The 18,502-nt window shown below is 47.5% G+C and overlaps 1 protein-coding gene across 1 annotated transcript; it reads left to right on the top strand.

The window, feature by feature from the left end:
• The first annotated feature begins 13,277 nt into the window (after nt 1–13,277).
• On the top strand, nt 13,278–17,956 carry KCNA7 (potassium voltage-gated channel subfamily A member 7). The gene is made up of 2 exons (XM_055553091.1): nt 13,278–13,927; nt 15,152–17,956. The coding sequence occupies exons 1-2, from the start codon at nt 13,373–13,375 to the stop codon at nt 15,965–15,967; spliced, it is 1,371 nt and encodes a 456-aa protein (XP_055409066.1). The 5' UTR covers nt 13,278–13,372; the 3' UTR covers nt 15,968–17,956.
• The last annotated feature ends 546 nt before the right edge of the window (nt 17,957–18,502 follow it).

Raw genomic sequence — 18,502 nt, 5'->3', positions numbered from 1 at the left:
AAGAAAAAAAAAAAAAAATTGAAAAGGATGATAATGGAAGGCTCTTCTGAAGATAACATTTAAACAGAGGCCCAAGGAAAGGGAGATCGGGGCGGGTTTAACAGCAAGTGCAAAGGCCCTGAATTAGGAAGGATGGCGGGAGTCCCAGGTTGTTGGTGGAGAGAGTAGAAAACTGATTTAAGGTTCTGTAGACCTGGAAAATCCCTGGATGTAGACCTGGATGGAGGGGCCTGGTGGGCTGCAGTCCATGGGGTCGCTAGGAGTCGGACACGACTGAGCGACTTCACTTTCACTTTTCACTTTCATGCCTTGGAGAAGGAAATGGCAACCCACTCCAGTGTTCTTGCCTGGAGAATCCCAGGGACGGGGGAGCCTGGTGGGCTGCCATCTATGGGGTCGCACAGAGTCGGACACGACTGAAGCGACTTAGCAGCAGCAGCAGCAGCAGCAGCAGCAGACCTGTAAAAAGTTAAGTATTTTTTAAGTTTTTTGGATAGATTCAATTGCCTGTTTAATAATAATTGCAGGAATTATTACAAATTTAAATGACTATTATGTTTTAAGTACTTTGACATATTTGGTTTATCTACGTATGTATATGAGAACCCCCTGAACTATTTTTCTGGAGCCTTCCCAAAATTCTAAAATTATTTTGAAATAAAAAATTTAATGAAAATAAAGCTAAACGTGCTTTAATAATTTTTTCCCTGTATCATTGAAAAGTAAATTTCTAAAAAAAAAAAGAAAGAAAAGTAAATTTCTAAGGCACTGCACCTCTGAATGTTTCAGCATGCATCTCCTAAGATTAAGAGCATTCTTCTACATAACCACAAAACTACTTTCACCTCTGAGAAAGTTTATCCAGTCCCACAAAACTATTTTCACCTCTAAGAAAGTTTATCCAGTCTCTATTTCAGATTTATTCAGAAATAAGACTTTCCCAATAGACCCACAAGTATTTTGTTTTAATCTTAACCAGAAGTCAATCAAGTCTCATGCATTGCATTTGGTTCTCCTGTCTCTTTATCCATCCTTTTTTTTTCTTTATTCTCTCTTAATATAGAATACAGACACAGGCACTTTTTCCCAAATTATGTTGTTGGTTTTTCCCCTAAGTTCAGACCAGTTTCCAGTAGAAAGTCCCACATTCTGGATTTCTGATTATTTCCTCATGGTGTTTGCAGTGTCTTCCACTAACCCTGTTTGCCTGTAAAATGGAAATTGAGTCTGAAGTTTGAATAAACTGATGCTGAGCATTTTTGGTAAGAACTTTTCCCTGGTGATACTGAAGACTTTGACTGCATCACATCTGGAGATAGTCCCACTATTATGATGCTGAATTTGGCCACCTTATCAAGGAGCTAACTGACAGAGCTCACTCTAGAAGTACATTTTCTCTTTGGTAATCTGAGCAGTGAGACTTTGCCACTGTTTCCCAGCCATCTCATCTCTCACCCCCTGGTTGTAGCAGCCATTCTTGATCTTTGCCTTAATAAAGTATCACATGGGGGAGAGGGCAGATTTTATTTGAAAATAAATAAGAAGTTACTAAAGGGCTTAGATCAGAAGATGGACAAAGTATAATTTGCATTATTAAAAGATCACATCAATGGCAATAGACAGAAGAAAATGCAGGAAAGAGGCTACAATTTCCAGGGAAGAGATGATGGCTTGGACTAAGAAGGTAGTGTTATTGAACTCAGGTTCAGCTGCTCACTGCTGGGAAGTCAATACTCCAGAGATGAGTGTTAGTAAGAAAGGAAAATTTGCTTTATTCAGGAGGCCAGGCATCTGGGGAGAAGGTGGACTCATGTACCAAAGAACCAACTTCCCCCCTACCAATCAGAGCACAAGAACTTATATTTATTTATTTATTTTGACTGTGCCATGCCACATGGAGGAATCTTAGTTCCCCAACCAGGAATGGAACTTGTGCCCCCTGCAGTGGGAGAATGGAGTCTTAACCACTGGGCCACCAGGGAAGTTCCACAAGGACTTTTTTTTTTCTCCCTCTCTCTCTCTTTTTAATTTGGTTGCTTAGGTAAGTGTTAGTCACTCAGTCATGTCCAACTCTTTGCGACCCCATGAACTGTAACCTACCAGGCTCCTCTGTCTAGGATTCTCCAGGCAAGAATGCTGAAGTGGGTTGCCATTCCCTTTTCCAGGGGATTTTCCTGACCCAAGGATCTAACCCACATCTCCTGCATTGGCAGGCAGATTCTTTACCATCTAAGCCACCAGGGAAAACCTGGTTGCTTATTATTTATTTATAATAGTGAAAGATGTTTATCAGTTTTCACAATCAGTAGCCAGACAAAAGAATAAAAGATAATTACAATTGCAAGCCACAATGGGAACACGAGTAACTTAACAATATAAAATAATTACATACCACTTGGGGGTCAAGCAGAGTGATGTGGTAAGTGGAAGTGCATACACGTACATGTACTCATCCACCCGGCCAGTCTATGTCTTTTGGTTGGCGCATTTAATCCTATTTACAGTTAAGGTAATTATGTATGACCCGTTACCATTTTCTTAATTGTTTTGGGTTTATTTTTCTGTAGGTTTTTCCTTGTCTTATGTTTCCTGCCTAGAGAAGTTCCTTTGGCATTTGTTGTAAAGCTGATTTGGTGGTGCTGAATTCTCTTAATTTTTTCTTATCAGTAAATCTTTGATTTCTCCATCAAATCTGAATGAGAGTCTTGCTGGGTAGAGTATTCTTGGTTGTAGGTTCTTCCTTTTCATCACTTTAAATATATTGTGCCATTTCCTTCTGGCCTATAGAGTTTCTGTTGAGAAATCAGCTGATAGCCTGATGGGAGTTCCCTTATATGTTATTTGTCATTTTTTTCCCTTGTTGCTTTTAATATTTTATCTTTGTATTTAATTTTTGTCAGTTTGATTACTATGTGTCTTGGTGTGTTCCTCCTTGGGTTTTTCCTGCTTGAGACTCTCTGTGCTTCCTGGACTTGATTGACTATTTCCTTTCCCATGTTAGGGAAGTTTTCAGCTATTATCTCTTCAAGTATTTTCTCAGGTCCTTTCTCTCTCTCTTCTCCTTCTGGGACCCCTATAATGCAAATGTTCACTCATTTAACGTTGTCCCAGAGGTCTCTTAGGGGTCTTCATTTCTTTTCATTCTTTTTTCTGTATTCTGTTGTGTGGCAGTGATTTCCACCATTCTGTTCTCCATGTCATTTATCTGATCTTCTGCCTCAGTTATTCTGCTATTTATTCCTTCTAGTGTATCATTCATCTCTGTTTGTTCTTTAGTTCTTTAGGTCTTTGGTAAACATTTCTTGCATCTTCTCCATTGTTTTTCTGAGATCCTGGATCATCTTCACCATCATTATTCTGAATTTTCTTTCTGGAAGCTTGCCTATCTCCACTTCATTTAGTTGTTTTTCTGGGGTTTTATCTTGTCTCTTCATTTGGATTTCCCTGATAGCTCAGCTGGTAAAGAATACACCTGCAATGCAGGAGACCCAGGTTTGATTCCTGGGTTGGGAAGATCCACTGGGGAAGAGATAGGCTAATCACTCCAGTATTCTTGGGCTTCCCTGGTGGCTCAGCTGGTAAAGAATCTGCCTGAAATTCAGGAGACCTGGGTTCAATCCCTGGGTTGGGAAGATCCCCTGGAGAAGGGAAAGGCTACCCACTCCAGTATTCTGGCCTGGAGAATTCCATGAACTATGTAGTCCATAGGGTTGCAAAGAGTTGGACACAACTGAGAGACTTTCACTTTCATCTGGAACATAACTTTCTGCTTTTTCATCATGATTCACTTTCTGTAATATGGTTTTTGTTTCAGCTGCTTAGGACTGTGCTTCTTCTGTCTGCCTTCTGATGGATGAAGCTAAGAGGCTTGTGTAAGCTTCCTCATGGGAGGGATTGGTGATGGAAAAAACTGGGTCTTGTTCTGGTGGGCAGGGCCTTGCTCAGTAAAGCTTTAATCCAATTATCTGCTGATGTGTGAGGTTGTATTCCCTTGCTTGGCCTGAGGTGACCCAGCCCTGGGGTCTGTGGGCTTTATGGTAGGGTTAATGGTGAACTCCAAGAGGGTTAAGGTCAAGGGGAACCTTCCTGATCTGATGCTTCGTGTGCCTCCATCCCTGTGGTGCACCCCTGCCAACCCACACCTCCATAGGAGACCCTCCAGCACTAGAAGGTAGTTTTGGTTCGGTCACCTATGGGGTCATTGCTCCTTTCTTCTGTACATTGGTGCACACAAGATTTTGTTTGTGCCCTCCAAGGACTTCCCTGGTGGCTCAGACAGTAAAGAGTCTGCCTGCAATGCAGAAGACCTGGGTCCAATCCCTGGGTTGGGAAGATCCCCTGGAGAAGGAAATGGCAACCCACTCCAGTGTTCTTGCCTGGAAAATCCCATGGATGGAGGAGCCTGGTGGGCTACAGTTCACGGGGTCCCAAAGAGTCGGACACAACTGAGAAACTAACACTTTCTTTCTTTCCAAGACTGAACACTCTGTTTCCCCCAGACCTGTGGAAGTCCTGCAATCGAATTCTGCTTGCCTTTAGGGCTAGATTCCCTGGGGATTCCTAGTCCCTTTGTAAGATCTCCAGGCTGGGGAGCCTGACATAGGGTTCAGAACCCTCACAGCAGTGGGAGAGCTTCTTTTCTATTATTGTTCTCCAGTTTGTGGGTCACCCACCCAGCAGGTATGGGATTTGATTTTATTGTGATTGTGCCCCTCCTACCATCTTGTTGTGGCTTCTTCTTTGTCTTTGGAAGGGTATCTTTGTTGGTGGGTTCCAGAGTCCTCCTGTCAATGGTTATTCAACAGCTATTTGTAATTTTGGTGTTCTCCCAGGAGGAGATGAGCGCACGTCCTTCTACTCCACCATCTTGAACCAGAAGTGCCCCCACAAGAACTGAAACAAGAGTGTTTCAGGGATGTATAGGCAGAGGGAGGGAGCTACATGCAGAACAGTACAGTCATCTCCGACAATCATCTTGAAATTCGTCATGCAGTTGTCTGACCAACAACATCTTGATTGCTATAAGTACAGTTAATCTTCAGTTGAACCATAAAGAAAGCTGAGTGTTGAAGAACTGATGCTTTTGAACTGCAGCATTGGAGAAGACCCTTGAGAGTCTCTTGGACTGCAAGGAGATCAAACCAGTCAATCCTAAAGGAAATTAGTCCTGAATATTCATTGGAAGGACTGATGCTGAAGCTGAAGCTCCAATACTTGGCCACCTGATGCAAAGAACTGACTCATTGGGAAAGACCCTGATACTGGGACAGATTGAAGGCAGGAGGAGAAGGGGATGACAGAGGACCAGATGGTTGGATGGCATAACTGACTGAATGGACATGAGTTTGAGCAAACTCCGGGAGATGATGATGGACAGGGAGGCCTGGTGTGCTGCAGTCCACGGGGTCGCAAAGAGTCAGACATGACTGAGCAACTGAACCGAACTGAATCTTCAGTTCCAGAGGTAGTTTGTTCCCATTTCTTTGAGGGCAGTTCGGGAACTGTGCAAGGCGAAGCAGCTTATGTCATGGCCACAGTCTGGTTATCATGCAGTTAACTTCTTCGACCTGGTGGAGGTTTTGGTATCTGCAAAACATCTCAAAGGAGATGGCTCAAAATATTATCTATAGGCCTTGAAGAAGAACTAAAGGTCGTTGACTTTGTTTAATGATTAAACTATTATTTGTTTGACTGCTCTTCTTTGCTTCTGCACTTTTTCATTTTTTTCTGATGAAATTTATTCTTTGGCTAAATGTTTTTTTTACAAAATGCAGGCAGAAGACAAGGGCGGGGTGGAGGTTTGTCCTGGGGAGACCTCATAGGATCCTGCCCAGTTACTATAGCAGTGGAGTGAAAAGAAGTGGTAAGATTTAGGATCCATTGTGAAGGTGACCTCAGTTATTCAGTTGCTATAGGAGTGGAATTATTAGAAATAATTCCCAGAGGAAATTAAGGAGACAACTCTGTATAATGTGGGATCCTGGATTAGATTCTAAACTGGAGGAAGAATGTCACTGGAAAATTGTTGAGACTCAAATGAGGTCTATAGCATTATTTGTCAATGGTAATATACCATTGTTAATTTCCTGGCAAATAATTGTACTGTGGTTATGTAAGAAGTTGATGGTGAAAGCTGGGTGAAGGATATATGGGAAATCTGTGCTATTAATGCCTTTTATAAATTTTCTGTAAGTCTGAAATGATTTCAAAATAACAAGCCTAAATAAAAACTTTTTAAAAGATTTGTGTTTGATGTGGGCCATTTTTAAAGTCTATTGAATTTGTTACAACATTGTTTCTGCTTTTTTTATGTTTTGGATTTTTGACCACTTGGCATGTGGGATCCTAGCTCCCTGACCAGGGAATGAACCCACACCCCCTGCTTTGGAAGGTGAAGTTTCGATCACTGGACTGCTAGGGAAATCCCTAAGGAAAAACTTTAAATAAAGCTAATTTTCCATTAACAATTATCCCCACTCCTAGGTTTGTAGGCTAAGCAACTGGGTGACTGATGGTGCCATTCATTTAGAGAGGGAAGACGTGGGGAAGAGTGGGATTATCAAGGAGGAGTTCTGGGTTTGGACATGTCAAAGATGTCTGTTTGACACTCAGACGGAGCTGTGGAATTGCAAGTTGGAAGATATGGCAATTGCAGAAGAGTTCAGGGCTGGAAACCTAGATTTGGGAGTCATTGGAGTTGAGGTGGTACTTGAAGCCATGTGACTGAATGAACTCTGCTACGAGAGAAGATGGAGAGGGGAACATGTCTGAGCACTGAGTCTCAAGGCCCTCCATCAGAATTGAGATAAAGCAAGAAGATTCATCAAAGGAGACTGAGTAGGAGGGATCACAAATGTAGGAGAAAAGCCAGGAAAGTCCAGAGGCCAGGAAGCCAAGAAGGAAAGTGCATCAAGAAAGAGGCAGGGTCTGGGACTTCCCTACAATGGTTAAGACTGCAGGGGGCATGGGTTCTATCCCTGTTCAGGGAAATAAGATCCCCTCATGCAGCGCAGGAGAGCCAAAGGAGGCAGGGTGGGGGTGGGGGGACGGGGGGGGGGAAGGAGCCAGTGTCAAGATATGGAAGCAATCTAAGTGTCAATCAACAGATGAATAGATAAAGAAGATGTAGTATACAATGGAATACTGCTCAACAATCTGTTGTTCCATGTCCAGTTCTAACTGTTGCTTCCTGACCTACATACAGGTTTCTCAGGGAGCAGGTCAGATGGTCTGGTATTCCCATCTCTTTCAGAATTTTCCACAGTTTATTGTGATTCACACAGTCAAAGGCTTTGGCATAGTCAATAAAGCAGAAATGGATGTTCTTCTGGAACGCTCTTGCGTTTTTAATGATCCTGCAGATGTTGGCAATTTGATCTCTGGTTTCTCTGCCTTTTCTAAATCCAGCTTGACCATCTGGAAGTTCACATATTGTTGAAGCCTGACTTGGAGAATTTTGAGCATTACTTTGCTAGTGTGAGATGAATGCAATTGTGCGGTAGTTTGAGCATTCTTTGGCATTGCCTTTCTTAGGGATTGGAATGAAAATTGACCTTTTCCAGTCCTGTGGCCACTGCTGAGTTTTCCAAGTTTGCTGGCATATTGAGTGCAACACTTTCACAGTATCATCTTTTAGGATTTGAAATAGCTCAACTGGAATTCCATCACCTCCACTAGCTTTATTCACAGTGATGCTTCCTAAGGCCTACTTGACTTCACATTCCAGAATGTCTGGCTCTAGGTGAGTGATCACACTATTGTGATTATCTGGGTCATGAAGATCGTTTATGTACAGTTCTGTATATTCTTGCCACCTCTTCTTAATATCTTCTGCTTCTGTTGGGTCCATACAATTTCTGTCCTTTCTTGTGCCCATCTTTGCGTGAAATGTTCCCTTGGTATCTCTAATTTTCTTGAAGAGATCTCCAGTGTTTCGCACTCTATTGTTTTCCTCTATTTCTTTGCACTGATCGCTGAGGAAGGCTTTCTTATCTCTCCTTGCTATTCTTTGGAATTCTGCATTCAAATGGGTATATCTTTCCTTTTCTCCTTTGCTTTTGGCTTCTCTTCTTTTCACAGCTATTTGTAAGGCCTCTCCAGACAGCCATTTTCCTTTTTGCATTTCTTTTTCTGGGGGATGATCTTGCTCCCTGTCTCCTGTACAACATCACGAACCTCTGTCCATAGTTTATCAGGTACTCTGTCTATCAGATCTACTCCCTTAAATCTATTTCTCACTTCCACTGTATAATCATTAGGGATTTGATTTAGGTCATACCTGAATGGTCTAGTGGTTTTCCCTACTTTCTTCAATTTAAGTCTGAATTTGGCAATAAGGAGTTCATGATCTGAGCCACAGTCAGCTCCCGGTCTTATTTTTGCTGACTGTATAGAGCTTCTCAATCTTTGGCTGCAAAGAATATAATCAGTCTGGTTTCGGTGTTGACCGTTTGATGATGTCCATGTGTAGAGTGTTCTCTTTTGTTGTTGGAAGAGGGTGTTTGCTATGACCAGTGCATTCTCTTGGCAAAACTCTATTGGGCAAACTGAGGAATAGTCCACTGACCTTCAATAGGGACAGTATTCTTCAAAAGTGTTGAGGTGATTAAAGACAAGGAAAAAGTAAAAAAAAAAAAAAATTGCAAGATTGCAGGAGGCTAAGAGGACATCACAATAAACTGTGGAAAATTCTGAAAGAGATGGGAATACCAGACCATCTGACCTGGTGGTCTTGAGAAACCTATATGCGGGTCAGGAAGCAACAGTTAGAACTGGACATGGAACAACAGACTGGTTCCAAATAGGAAAAGGAGTACATCAAGGCTGTATATTGTCACCCTGCTTATTTAACTTATATGCAGAATACATCATGAGAAACACTGGGCTGGAAGAAGCACAAGCTGGAATCAAGATTGCCGGGAGAAATATCAATAACCTCAGATATGCAGATGACACCACCCTTATGGCAGAAAGTGAAGAGGAACTAAAGAGCCTCTTGATGAAAGTGAAAGAGGAGAGTGAAAAAGCTGGCTTAAAGCTCAACATTCAGAAAACTAAGATCATGGCATCTTGTCCCATCACTTCATGGGAAATAGATGGGGAAACAGTGGGAACAGTGTCAGACTTTATTTTGGGGGGCTCCAAAATCACTGCAGATGGTGACTGCAGCCATGAAATTAAAAGATGCTTACTCCTTGGAAGAAAAGTTATGGCCAACCTAGATAGCATATTGAAAAGCAGAGACATTACTTTGCCAACAAAGGTCCGTCTAGTCAAGGCTATGGTTTTTCCAGTGGTCATGTATGGATGTGAGAGTTGGACTGTGAAGAAAGCTGAGTGCCAAAGAATTGATGCTTATGAAGTGTGGTGTTGGAGAAGACTCTTGAGAGTCCCTTGGACTGCAAGGACAGCCAACTAGTCCATTCTGAAGGAGATCGGTCTTCGGTGTTCTTTGGAATTAATGATGCTAAAGCTGAAACTCCAATACTTTGGCCACCTGATGTGAAGAGTTGACTCATTGGAAAAGACTCTGATGCTGGGAGGATTGGGGGCAGGAGGAGAAGGGGACAACAGAGGATGAGATGGCTGGATGGCATCACCGACTTGATGGACGTGAGTTTGAGTGAACTCTGGGAGATGGTGATGGACAGCGAGGACTGGCGTGCTGCAATTCATGGGGTAGCAAAGAGTCGGACACAACTGAGCAACTGAACTGAACTGAAGAGGACACGAAAGCTCAATGCAACATGGTATTCTGGATTGGATCTTAGAAGGAAGAAAGGACATTAATCAGAAAAAATGGAGGCAATTTGAACATCATTTAGTCAATAGTATTGTACCATTGTCAGTTTCTTCAACAAAGGAACCATGGCAATGTAAGACGCTAACATTAGGAGAATCTGGGTGAAGGCTATCATGAATTCTCTGTGCTACCTTTGCCTCTCTTTTGTAAGTCTGAAAATACTTCAAAATTAAAATAAATTTTTAAAAAAGGTCTTATTGTAACACGGGAACAAAAATGATACCAAGGAAGAGGAGAGACCATCTCTTAGTTTCCTGTTACTGCTATAGCAAATTACCTCCAAATTGTGGGTGGTTCAATTAAGGGGTAACACGGGTGTAGAGTTTCTCTGGGGCGGATAACAAAAATGGTCTAAATTCGACTGTGGTGATAGATGCAAAACTCATGAATATAGGAGGAGCCATTGGGTTGTATACTTTATTTATTTTTTCAAAGTGTGTTAGTCGCTCAGTCGTGTCCAACTCTTTGTGACCCTATGGACTGTAGCTTGCCAGACTCCTCTGTCCGTGGGATTTTCCAGGCAAGAATACTGGAGTGGATTGCCATTCCCTTCTCCAGGAGATCTTCCCAACCCATAGATGGAACCCAGGTCTCCTGCATTGCAGGCAGATTCTTTAGCATCTGAGCCATCAGGGAAGCCCCTTTTATTTTTTAGTATTTATTTAGGCTGCTCAAGGTCTTTGCTGCAGGACTCAGGATCATCAATCTTCATTACAGCATGAGGGATCTAGTGCCCAGACCAGGGATTGAACCCAGGCCCCCTGCATTGGGAGTGCAGAGTCTTTTTTGTGTGTGGGAGTGGTAAGTACAGAGTCTTAGCCACTGGACACCAGGGAAGTCCTCTGTGTAAATTGAAATGAGTGAACTGTAGCTTGATAAAACTTTAAAAATGGAAGGAAGGAGGGGGGAGGCAGGCAGGAAGGGAGGAGGCTGGGGTAGATCGGATGGAAATGATAGGCTCAGAGTACCAAGATACCACATGTGGATTATCTATTATTGTGGTGTGTGTAACAAACCACCCAAAGACTGTGTGACTGAAAACAAAGACCATTCATTTTGCTTACAAGGCTACAAGCTGGGCAGGGGAGGGTGGGGGGGTGGTGGCGGTACAGGGAGAAGACTTATCTGTGCTACAGTGGGTAGCCTAGCTGGGACAGGAGGATGCACTTCTAAGATGGCTCACTCACGTGGCTACAGGTTGATGCTGCTGATTAGCTGCAAGTTTAGTGGCCTAGGGTCCTCTCCACATGGGCCTTGTCATCTGGCCTGCACAAGTTTCCTAAGGAAAAGAGTGGGGTGGAAGGTTGCCTTTTATGACCTAACCTCTAAAATCACATAGCATCTCTTCCAAGGATGATTGTAGCTTTCCTTTTTTTTTTTTTTGGCTGCCATGCAGTTTGTGAGATATCAGGTCCTCTCCCAGGGACTGGAAGGACTGGGTCACTGTTAGGACCCGGCAGTGAAAGTGCCGGGTCCTAACCACTGGACCATCAGGGAATTCCCTATGGCAGTAGTTTTAGAGTGATGAATATGGAGCCAGGAATGAAACTCTTCCCTGAAAGAATGGGAGTGGCCAGAAAGGGGAAGGATGAGTTTTTAGGGAAGGCTGGGGAAAGGTGTCCATGGATAGCTTGAGTGTCAGAGGAGCTGAGGAAGGGAGAATTTTCTGGAAGTGAAAGAAGGGAGAATTTTCTGGAGGTGAAAGAGTGAGCCCACCTCCAGGCTCAGTAGTGGGAGGGTGTAAGAGATACGGCTATAGGAAGGAGGAAGGATCTGTTCATACCAAATGTTCAGAAACCCACAAAGAGAGGCTTCTGTGAGTTCTGAGAAAGAGAAGAAAAAGAGAGAGAGAGAAAAGACCAGAGAGAAGGGAAAAGGCCAGAGAGATGGGAGGGGGCAGCGGGGAGAGAGATTCAGTCACGGGAAAGGTCAAAGACCATGAAAGAAAGGGACATAGACACACAGAGAGGGACACAAATCCAGATGGATGGTGACAAAATATTGCAGAAACTGTAGACAGGAAAAGCCCCTGATGCTGGGAAAGATTGAGGGCGGGAGAAGGGGACGGCAGAGGATAAGATGGTTGGATGGCATCACCAACTCAGTGGACATGGGTTTGGGTAGACTCCAGGAGTTGGTAATGGACAGGGACGCCTGGTGTGCTGTGGTTCATGGGGTCGCAAAGAGTCGGACACGACTGAGCAACTGAACTGAACTGTAGACAGGAGGAGGGCCAAAATTCCTAGCGAGCTAAAACCTTTAGTGGCTCTCTTCTCTACCCCAGCAGAGGGCGTCCGGGGACTCATTCCCAGGAGTCTGGGTGTCCAATCCCCACTGCCTCCCTCCAAGCTCAACCGATGGGGCTATTTTTACCCGGTGTCATAGGACACCGGTGGCTGGAAGGCCATCGTCGGTCTGTCCTTTGGTCCCTTCGAGTGACCCTGCGGCATCTCCCCAGCCCACCCTCCACCTGTTCCTGGCAGGCCCGGCCTTCTTTTGCACAATTCAGGGCCCCAGTTCAGGCCTTGCTGGGGCTCAGAAAGTCTGGCAGAGAAGCCAGGTGGAGACCCTGGGGTGGGGGTAGGAGAGGAGAGGGAGGGGATCCGGTGTGGGGGGCTCATGCTCATAAGCAGCTGCTGGAGCGTCCCCAGGATGGGGCAACCACCAGGACAGTGGTTGAGCCAACCTAGAGTGATGGTCGGAGAGAGATTCAGAAGTATGACTCCGGAGAGGCTCAGTGGTCCAGAGGCCCTGAGACAGAGACTTGCAGTAATGCAGAGAGACAGGGAAAGAAAGCTAGCTGAAAGGGAGCCCCAGAGAATCCCAGGGACAGAGACACAGCGAGCTAAGAGAGAAGAGAGAAGAGAGCCGGAGAGACAAGAAGCAGAGAAACGTTGGCAGAGATGAAAGACAGAGACCAAGAGAAACAAGAAATAAAGAGAGACAGTGATATCTCTTTTCAGAGTCAAACTGAAGACGGAGATTCAGAGACCAAGACACAGAGACTGCCAGGAATCCCCAGACACAGGTGACTCTAGAACGGCAAAAACCCAGAGAAAAATGACTCAGAGACATACTCAGAGATATATCCCTGAAATCAGAGAGGCCCAAAGCGAAGACATAGCCAGAAGCAGAGACATTCAAAAGAATGAGAGATGGAAATTTGTGACTCCCAACAGAGGGGCTCAGATGCTCATTTTAAAAAATAGATGAGACACACACACACACACACACGGAAACCCGGAGGGCCGCAGAACAGAGGTCTCAGGAGATGGAGAGACAGAGAGAAAGGGGCCCCGAAGGCGGAATGAACCCGGAGAAACCCCAGCGCGGCGGCGGCCAGGCGGAAGGGCGGGCGCCCCGGCAGAGGGCGCGCGGCCGCCCTCTGCCCCGCCGGGGTCACGGCGCCCCCTCCCCCGCTCGCTGGCCGCGCGGCCGGGCTATTTTTACGCGTGGACACCGGACACCAGGCTGGGGCGGCGGCGGCGGCGGCCGAGGCGGGGCCGGGCCGGGCCGGGTCGGGCGTCGGGGCCACACGTCCGTCCGCGGGTCGCCGGGGCTGCGCGCGCCATGGAGCCCGGGTGCCCGCCACCCTGCGGCTGCTGCGAGCGGGTGGTGCTCAACGTGGCCGGACTGCGGTTCGAGACCCGGGCCCGCACGCTGGGCCGCTTCCCGGACACGCTGCTCGGGGACCCGGTGCGCCGCAGCCGCTTCTACGACGGCGTGCGCCGCGAGTACTTCTTCGATCGGCATCGGCCCAGCTTCGACGCGGTCCTCTACTACTACCAGTCTGGTGGGCGGCTGCGGCGGCCGGCGCACGTGCCGCTCGACGTCTTCCTGGAGGAGGTGGCCTTCTACGGGCTGGGCGGCGCGGCACTAGCGCGCCTGCGCGAGGATGAGGGCTGCCCCTTGCCGACCGAGCGCCCCCTGCCCCGCCACGCCTTCGCGCGCCAACTCTGGCTGCTCTTCGAATTCCCCGAGAGCTCGCAGGCGGCGCGCGTGCTCGCCGTCGTCTCGGTGCTTGTCATCCTCGTCTCCATCGTCGTCTTCTGCCTCGAGACGCTGCCCGACTTTCGCGACGACCGCGACAACCCGGGGCTTGCCGCGGTGGCCGCCGCTGGCCCGGTAAGGGGGCGGGGCCTGAGTGTGGCGGGGCGGGGTTTAGGAGGAGGTGGGCGCGTCCACGGGGTCCTGGCCAATCATAAGGTGGGGTAAGGGGCACTGGGAGGCGGGGCTTCTCAGGAAGGTGGGGCCTGGCCGTGGGTGGGCGGGGCATTGGGGCTGGAAAACCAAACGAATCAGAATGCCGGGCGAGGGGCTGTGCGTGCTAAGCTGCTTCAGTCGTGTCCGACTCTTTGCCACCCTAAGGACTGTAGCCAGCCAGGCTTCTCTGTCCGTGGGATTTCACAGGAAAGAATACCGGAGTGGGTTGCCATTTCCTTCTCCAGAGGATCTTCCCCACCCTTGGATCGACCCTGTGTCTCTTAAGTCTCCTGCACTGGGAGGCAGGTTCTTTACCTCTAGCACCACCTGAGAAGCTGTGAGAGGGGCAGCAACCCAGGGACAGCGCCCGACTAGGGGATTCTACCATTAAAAGCTGGGCTGGGGAAGGGAAATGTATATAGCTTAATGGGGCGGGTCCTGAGGATCTGAATAGGAGGACCTGCTTATCAGAAGGCGAGCGTTGAGGTAGGTGAGAAACCCGGCCTGTGGAGGGCAGGAGGAAAGGTGTATTAAGAAATAAAAACTGAGGGGTAAGGAGAAACTGAAAAATCGGCCGTCTGTGCGGCTGGCAGTAACCAATGGAAAGGATGGACTGGAGGCACTGAGGGCTGGGATCTGAAGAAAGCCACCTAGGGAGATGGAGATAGAGGGGTGGGGCCTGAGGGCTGGGGTAAGAGGCCTCCATCTAAAGAAAGTTGAACTGAGGTTAGTGAGAGGAGAAGCACGGTTTTGGCATTAAAGATAAGGTCTTCAACAATCACGGTCTGGGCTGGGTTTGGGGAGGGCGGGACATAAGGGAGTGAGGCCAGGACTGGGACCCTCCCCGTCTGGAAGTTCAACGCTGGGGGCGGGATTTCGGAAGGGATGAGGTTGATCTCCACTCTAGCATCGTTTCAGGAGACCCTGCCAGTGAAGGATCAGGGATCCTAAAGTCAGCCTTACAGGGATGATCCCTGAGGTCCTGTCCTGGTAGGAAGGCTCTGCCAACTGGGTCAGCGGGGTTCTGGAGACAGAGGCTATTGGCCAATTTGTAAAGAAGTAGTTGAATATTTAACCCGCAAATATGGCCGTTCCAGTGTGTCCCAGCCCTGGCATGGTCCTTCCTGAATCCTTTCCTCCCTGCAGTTCCCGGCTCGGCTGAACGGCTCCAGTCCAGTGCCTGGACCTCCGCCTCGCTTGCCCTTCGATGACCCGTTCTTTGTGGTGGAGACTCTGTGCATCTGTTGGTTCTCCTTCGAGCTGCTGGTGCGCCTGGCGGCCTGCCCAAGCAAAACAGCCTTCTTCAAGAATGTGATGAACCTCATCGATTTCGTGGCCATCCTGCCCTACTTTGTGGCATTGGGTACAGAGCTGGCCCGGCAGCGGGGAGTGGGCCAGCCAGCCATGTCACTGGCCATCCTGCGAGTCATCCGACTGGTACGCGTCTTCCGCATCTTCAAGCTCTCCAGGCACTCAAAGGGCCTGCAGATCTTGGGCCAGACCTTAAGGGCATCCATGCGTGAGCTAGGCCTCCTCATCTTCTTCCTCTTCCTTGGTGTGGTCCTCTTCTCCAGTGCAGTCTACTTTGCCGAGGTGGATCGGGCAGACTCCCATTTCACCAGCATCCCTGAATCCTTCTGGTGGGCGGTGGTCACTATGACCACAGTTGGCTATGGAGACATGGCACCCGTCACTGTGGGTGGCAAGATAGTGGGCTCTCTGTGTGCCATCGCCGGTGTGCTGACCATTTCCCTACCTGTGCCAGTCATTGTCTCCAACTTCAGCTACTTTTACCACCGGGAGACAGATGACGAAGAGGCTGGGATGTACAGCCACGTGGACACGCAGCCCTGTGGCCCCCTGGAGGGCAAGGTCAATGGGGGGTTGGTGGATCCAGAGGTGTCTGAGCTGCCGCCTCCACTCTGGGCCCCCCCTGGGAAACACATGGTCACCGAAGTGTGAGGGACAGTTGAGGTCTGCAGGACCTCACATTTCCTTGGAGGGAGGGCGGGAAGGGAGGAGGGGAAAGTTGGGGGGAGGGTGTTGTTTCTAGGATGAACTAAGTTATGTGGTAATGAACTGGGGAACACTAAGTCTTATTGGGTCTTGAGTTGTGGATTGGTAGCTCCCGTGGGTACCTCCTGAGATGACAGTGAATGGCAATGGGTTATACTGAGTTGAGATGGAGGCTCCATTGGTTTGTATTGCACTGGGTTGTGCAATGCTTGTGGAGCCTTTTGGGGTAGTGTTGAGATAGGTTTGGTCACATAGTTTTGTGAGTTTCTTGGTTCCTTGTTGGATTGGGTTGGGTTGGGAGTCTTGTCCAACAGCACTGTGCAGGGTTCTGTGGTTTTATGAGTCCCCTGGGGCCATGTTGGATCAAGTAAGGTGGTCACCCATGGCATTGTTGGGACTGATTGTGTGTTCATGCATGGTGTTGTGGAGTTGAGTTGAGACATTGGAAACTGAGTGGCTTTGTGATTCTTCTAGGGCCATGTTATTTTAGGTTCTGTGAACTTGTGAGCCATGTAGAAATACGAAGAGTCAAGTGATAGAATGTGAGCTTTCTAGGTCATATGAGGTCAAGTTGGGTTGGAATGTAAATGCGTAGGAGTGTTTCAGGGTTCTGTCATGTTGAATTGCATAGCATTATGTGGCTAGAAGTTTTCTGGGGCAACATTAAGGTGGATCGTAATGAGTTGTGTAATCATGTGAGTCTCACAGGGCTGGTTCACTCAGTTGAGTTACATCAAGGTGTGTTCGCTGAGTTCTGTAGGAATGTTGGGTTGAGTTGCAGTGTATGTATGAGGTCTATAGGGCCATGTTGGTTTGCTTGCATTTAGTGGACCTAGGGATAATAGCTCTAGGAAGTAATCATGTGTCAAGGAGCAAATGTAGTGTGTGGACTCTAGGAGACCAACTGAACTGGTTTGCTCAGTGTCATCACTATAAGGGGGGGCAGGGCTGGTTTCTGTATCTGTAGATTCAGTTGGTCATGCGGAGGGCTTCTGGGTGAACTAGCAAGATGTAGATATCCCTTCCGTTTACCATATACCTGCCTTGTTTTGCCATTCAAACCAACCCCTTCTCTATCTGTCTTCCCCTAGAGTTTTGCTTCCAGGCATGGAGATCAGAGCTACAAGGGAAGGGAAAAGGGGTAGAAACTGTACTCTGTTCAGACCTGATTGGGGGATAGAAACCCAGAGGAGGGGGAAAGAGAGCTGGGGAGGTATAGAGATCTAGAGAGAGAAAGGGAAATCCAAAGAGGGAAAAAAGATCCCGAGAGAGGGGAAGACAGAGACCCAGAAGGGGCGGGTATCAGGCACCCAGAATGAGAGAGACAGAAACCTAGAATTGGAAAAGAGACCAGAGCACCCCAGAGAAAGAGAACCAAAAAGGAAAAAGGCAGAAAAAGTCAGTGCCCCTGAACCCAAGAGAGATGCACCCATGGAATCACACAAAGATCCCCAACTGGGTACACCACCCCTCCCGCAGTTCAAGAAGTGTATCAGACAAACTGCAGGGCCCGCTTTATTTCCCTGGGGAGAAACCAGCATCTCAAAGCATGGGAGTGGCTTCCCAAGGTCGTGTGGAATGTTCCAGTTGAGGGGGGGGGCAGGACTTGTGGCCGGCTGCCTGACCCCATGTGTCCCCATCAGCCTGCTGATCAGCACCAGAACTTAACAGCTTCATTTCTCACAAATGAGAAAACTGAGGCTCAGAGGGGAGGGGGTTACCCAAGGTCAGAGATCTTTCAGTACTAAAAGGGCATTTGGAGGAGGAGGAGGACGGTGAAATCACTAACACATATAGGGCTTCCTATGTGCCAGGTACTTGTATTAATTCAAAGTACTTATATTAATTTATTAAAATCCATCCAGTGGTTTACAGAGACTTGTTGTTGTTATTTTTAGCTAAAGACCCCCCAACACCACCCCTTTCTTTTTTGTTCAAATGAAATCTTACTTAGCACCAGTGTGACAAATCAGAGTGTTTGAACTGGTCTGAGGGGAACCTACCCTTTATGGAATTTCTCTTAGTAACTCGGTCTGCAGCTAACAAATTCAGTTTGGAAACCCCTCATTTAATCCAACCACCTTTTTACACAGAGAGAGAGAAGAAGGTACAGATTGTGGGAAGCTTTTGATAAAGGTCGAAAATAATGTAACCTTTAAATAATTTAACACTTCTCTCCGAAAGGGAGGGAAAGGCACGTTTGGAGACAGAAATGGAGACAGACCCCCCCCCTCCCCATCGCAGTGACAGACACAAGGCAGAGTCTGGGAGGCAGGCACGGAGCCCCCAGCACAGGGACCCAAAGAGGACAAGACATGTGAACAGTGGACAGAGACACCCAAGGGGAGAAGGGAGAGGAGGAGAGAAGAGGGCAGCGGCCTGGGAGGGGGTAAGAGACACAGGAAGGGGGGCAAAGATGCAGAGAAGGGGGCAGAGATGCAGAGGGGAGGGACAGGGGATACAGAGGGGACAGGGACCCAG

The sequence above is a fragment of the Bubalus kerabau genome, chromosome 17, assembly GCF_029407905.1.
Source record: "Bubalus kerabau isolate K-KA32 ecotype Philippines breed swamp buffalo chromosome 17, PCC_UOA_SB_1v2, whole genome shotgun sequence".
Taxonomy (NCBI): Eukaryota; Metazoa; Chordata; class Mammalia; order Artiodactyla; family Bovidae; genus Bubalus; species Bubalus kerabau.
This window is presented reverse-complemented; position numbering and strand designations above follow the sequence as displayed.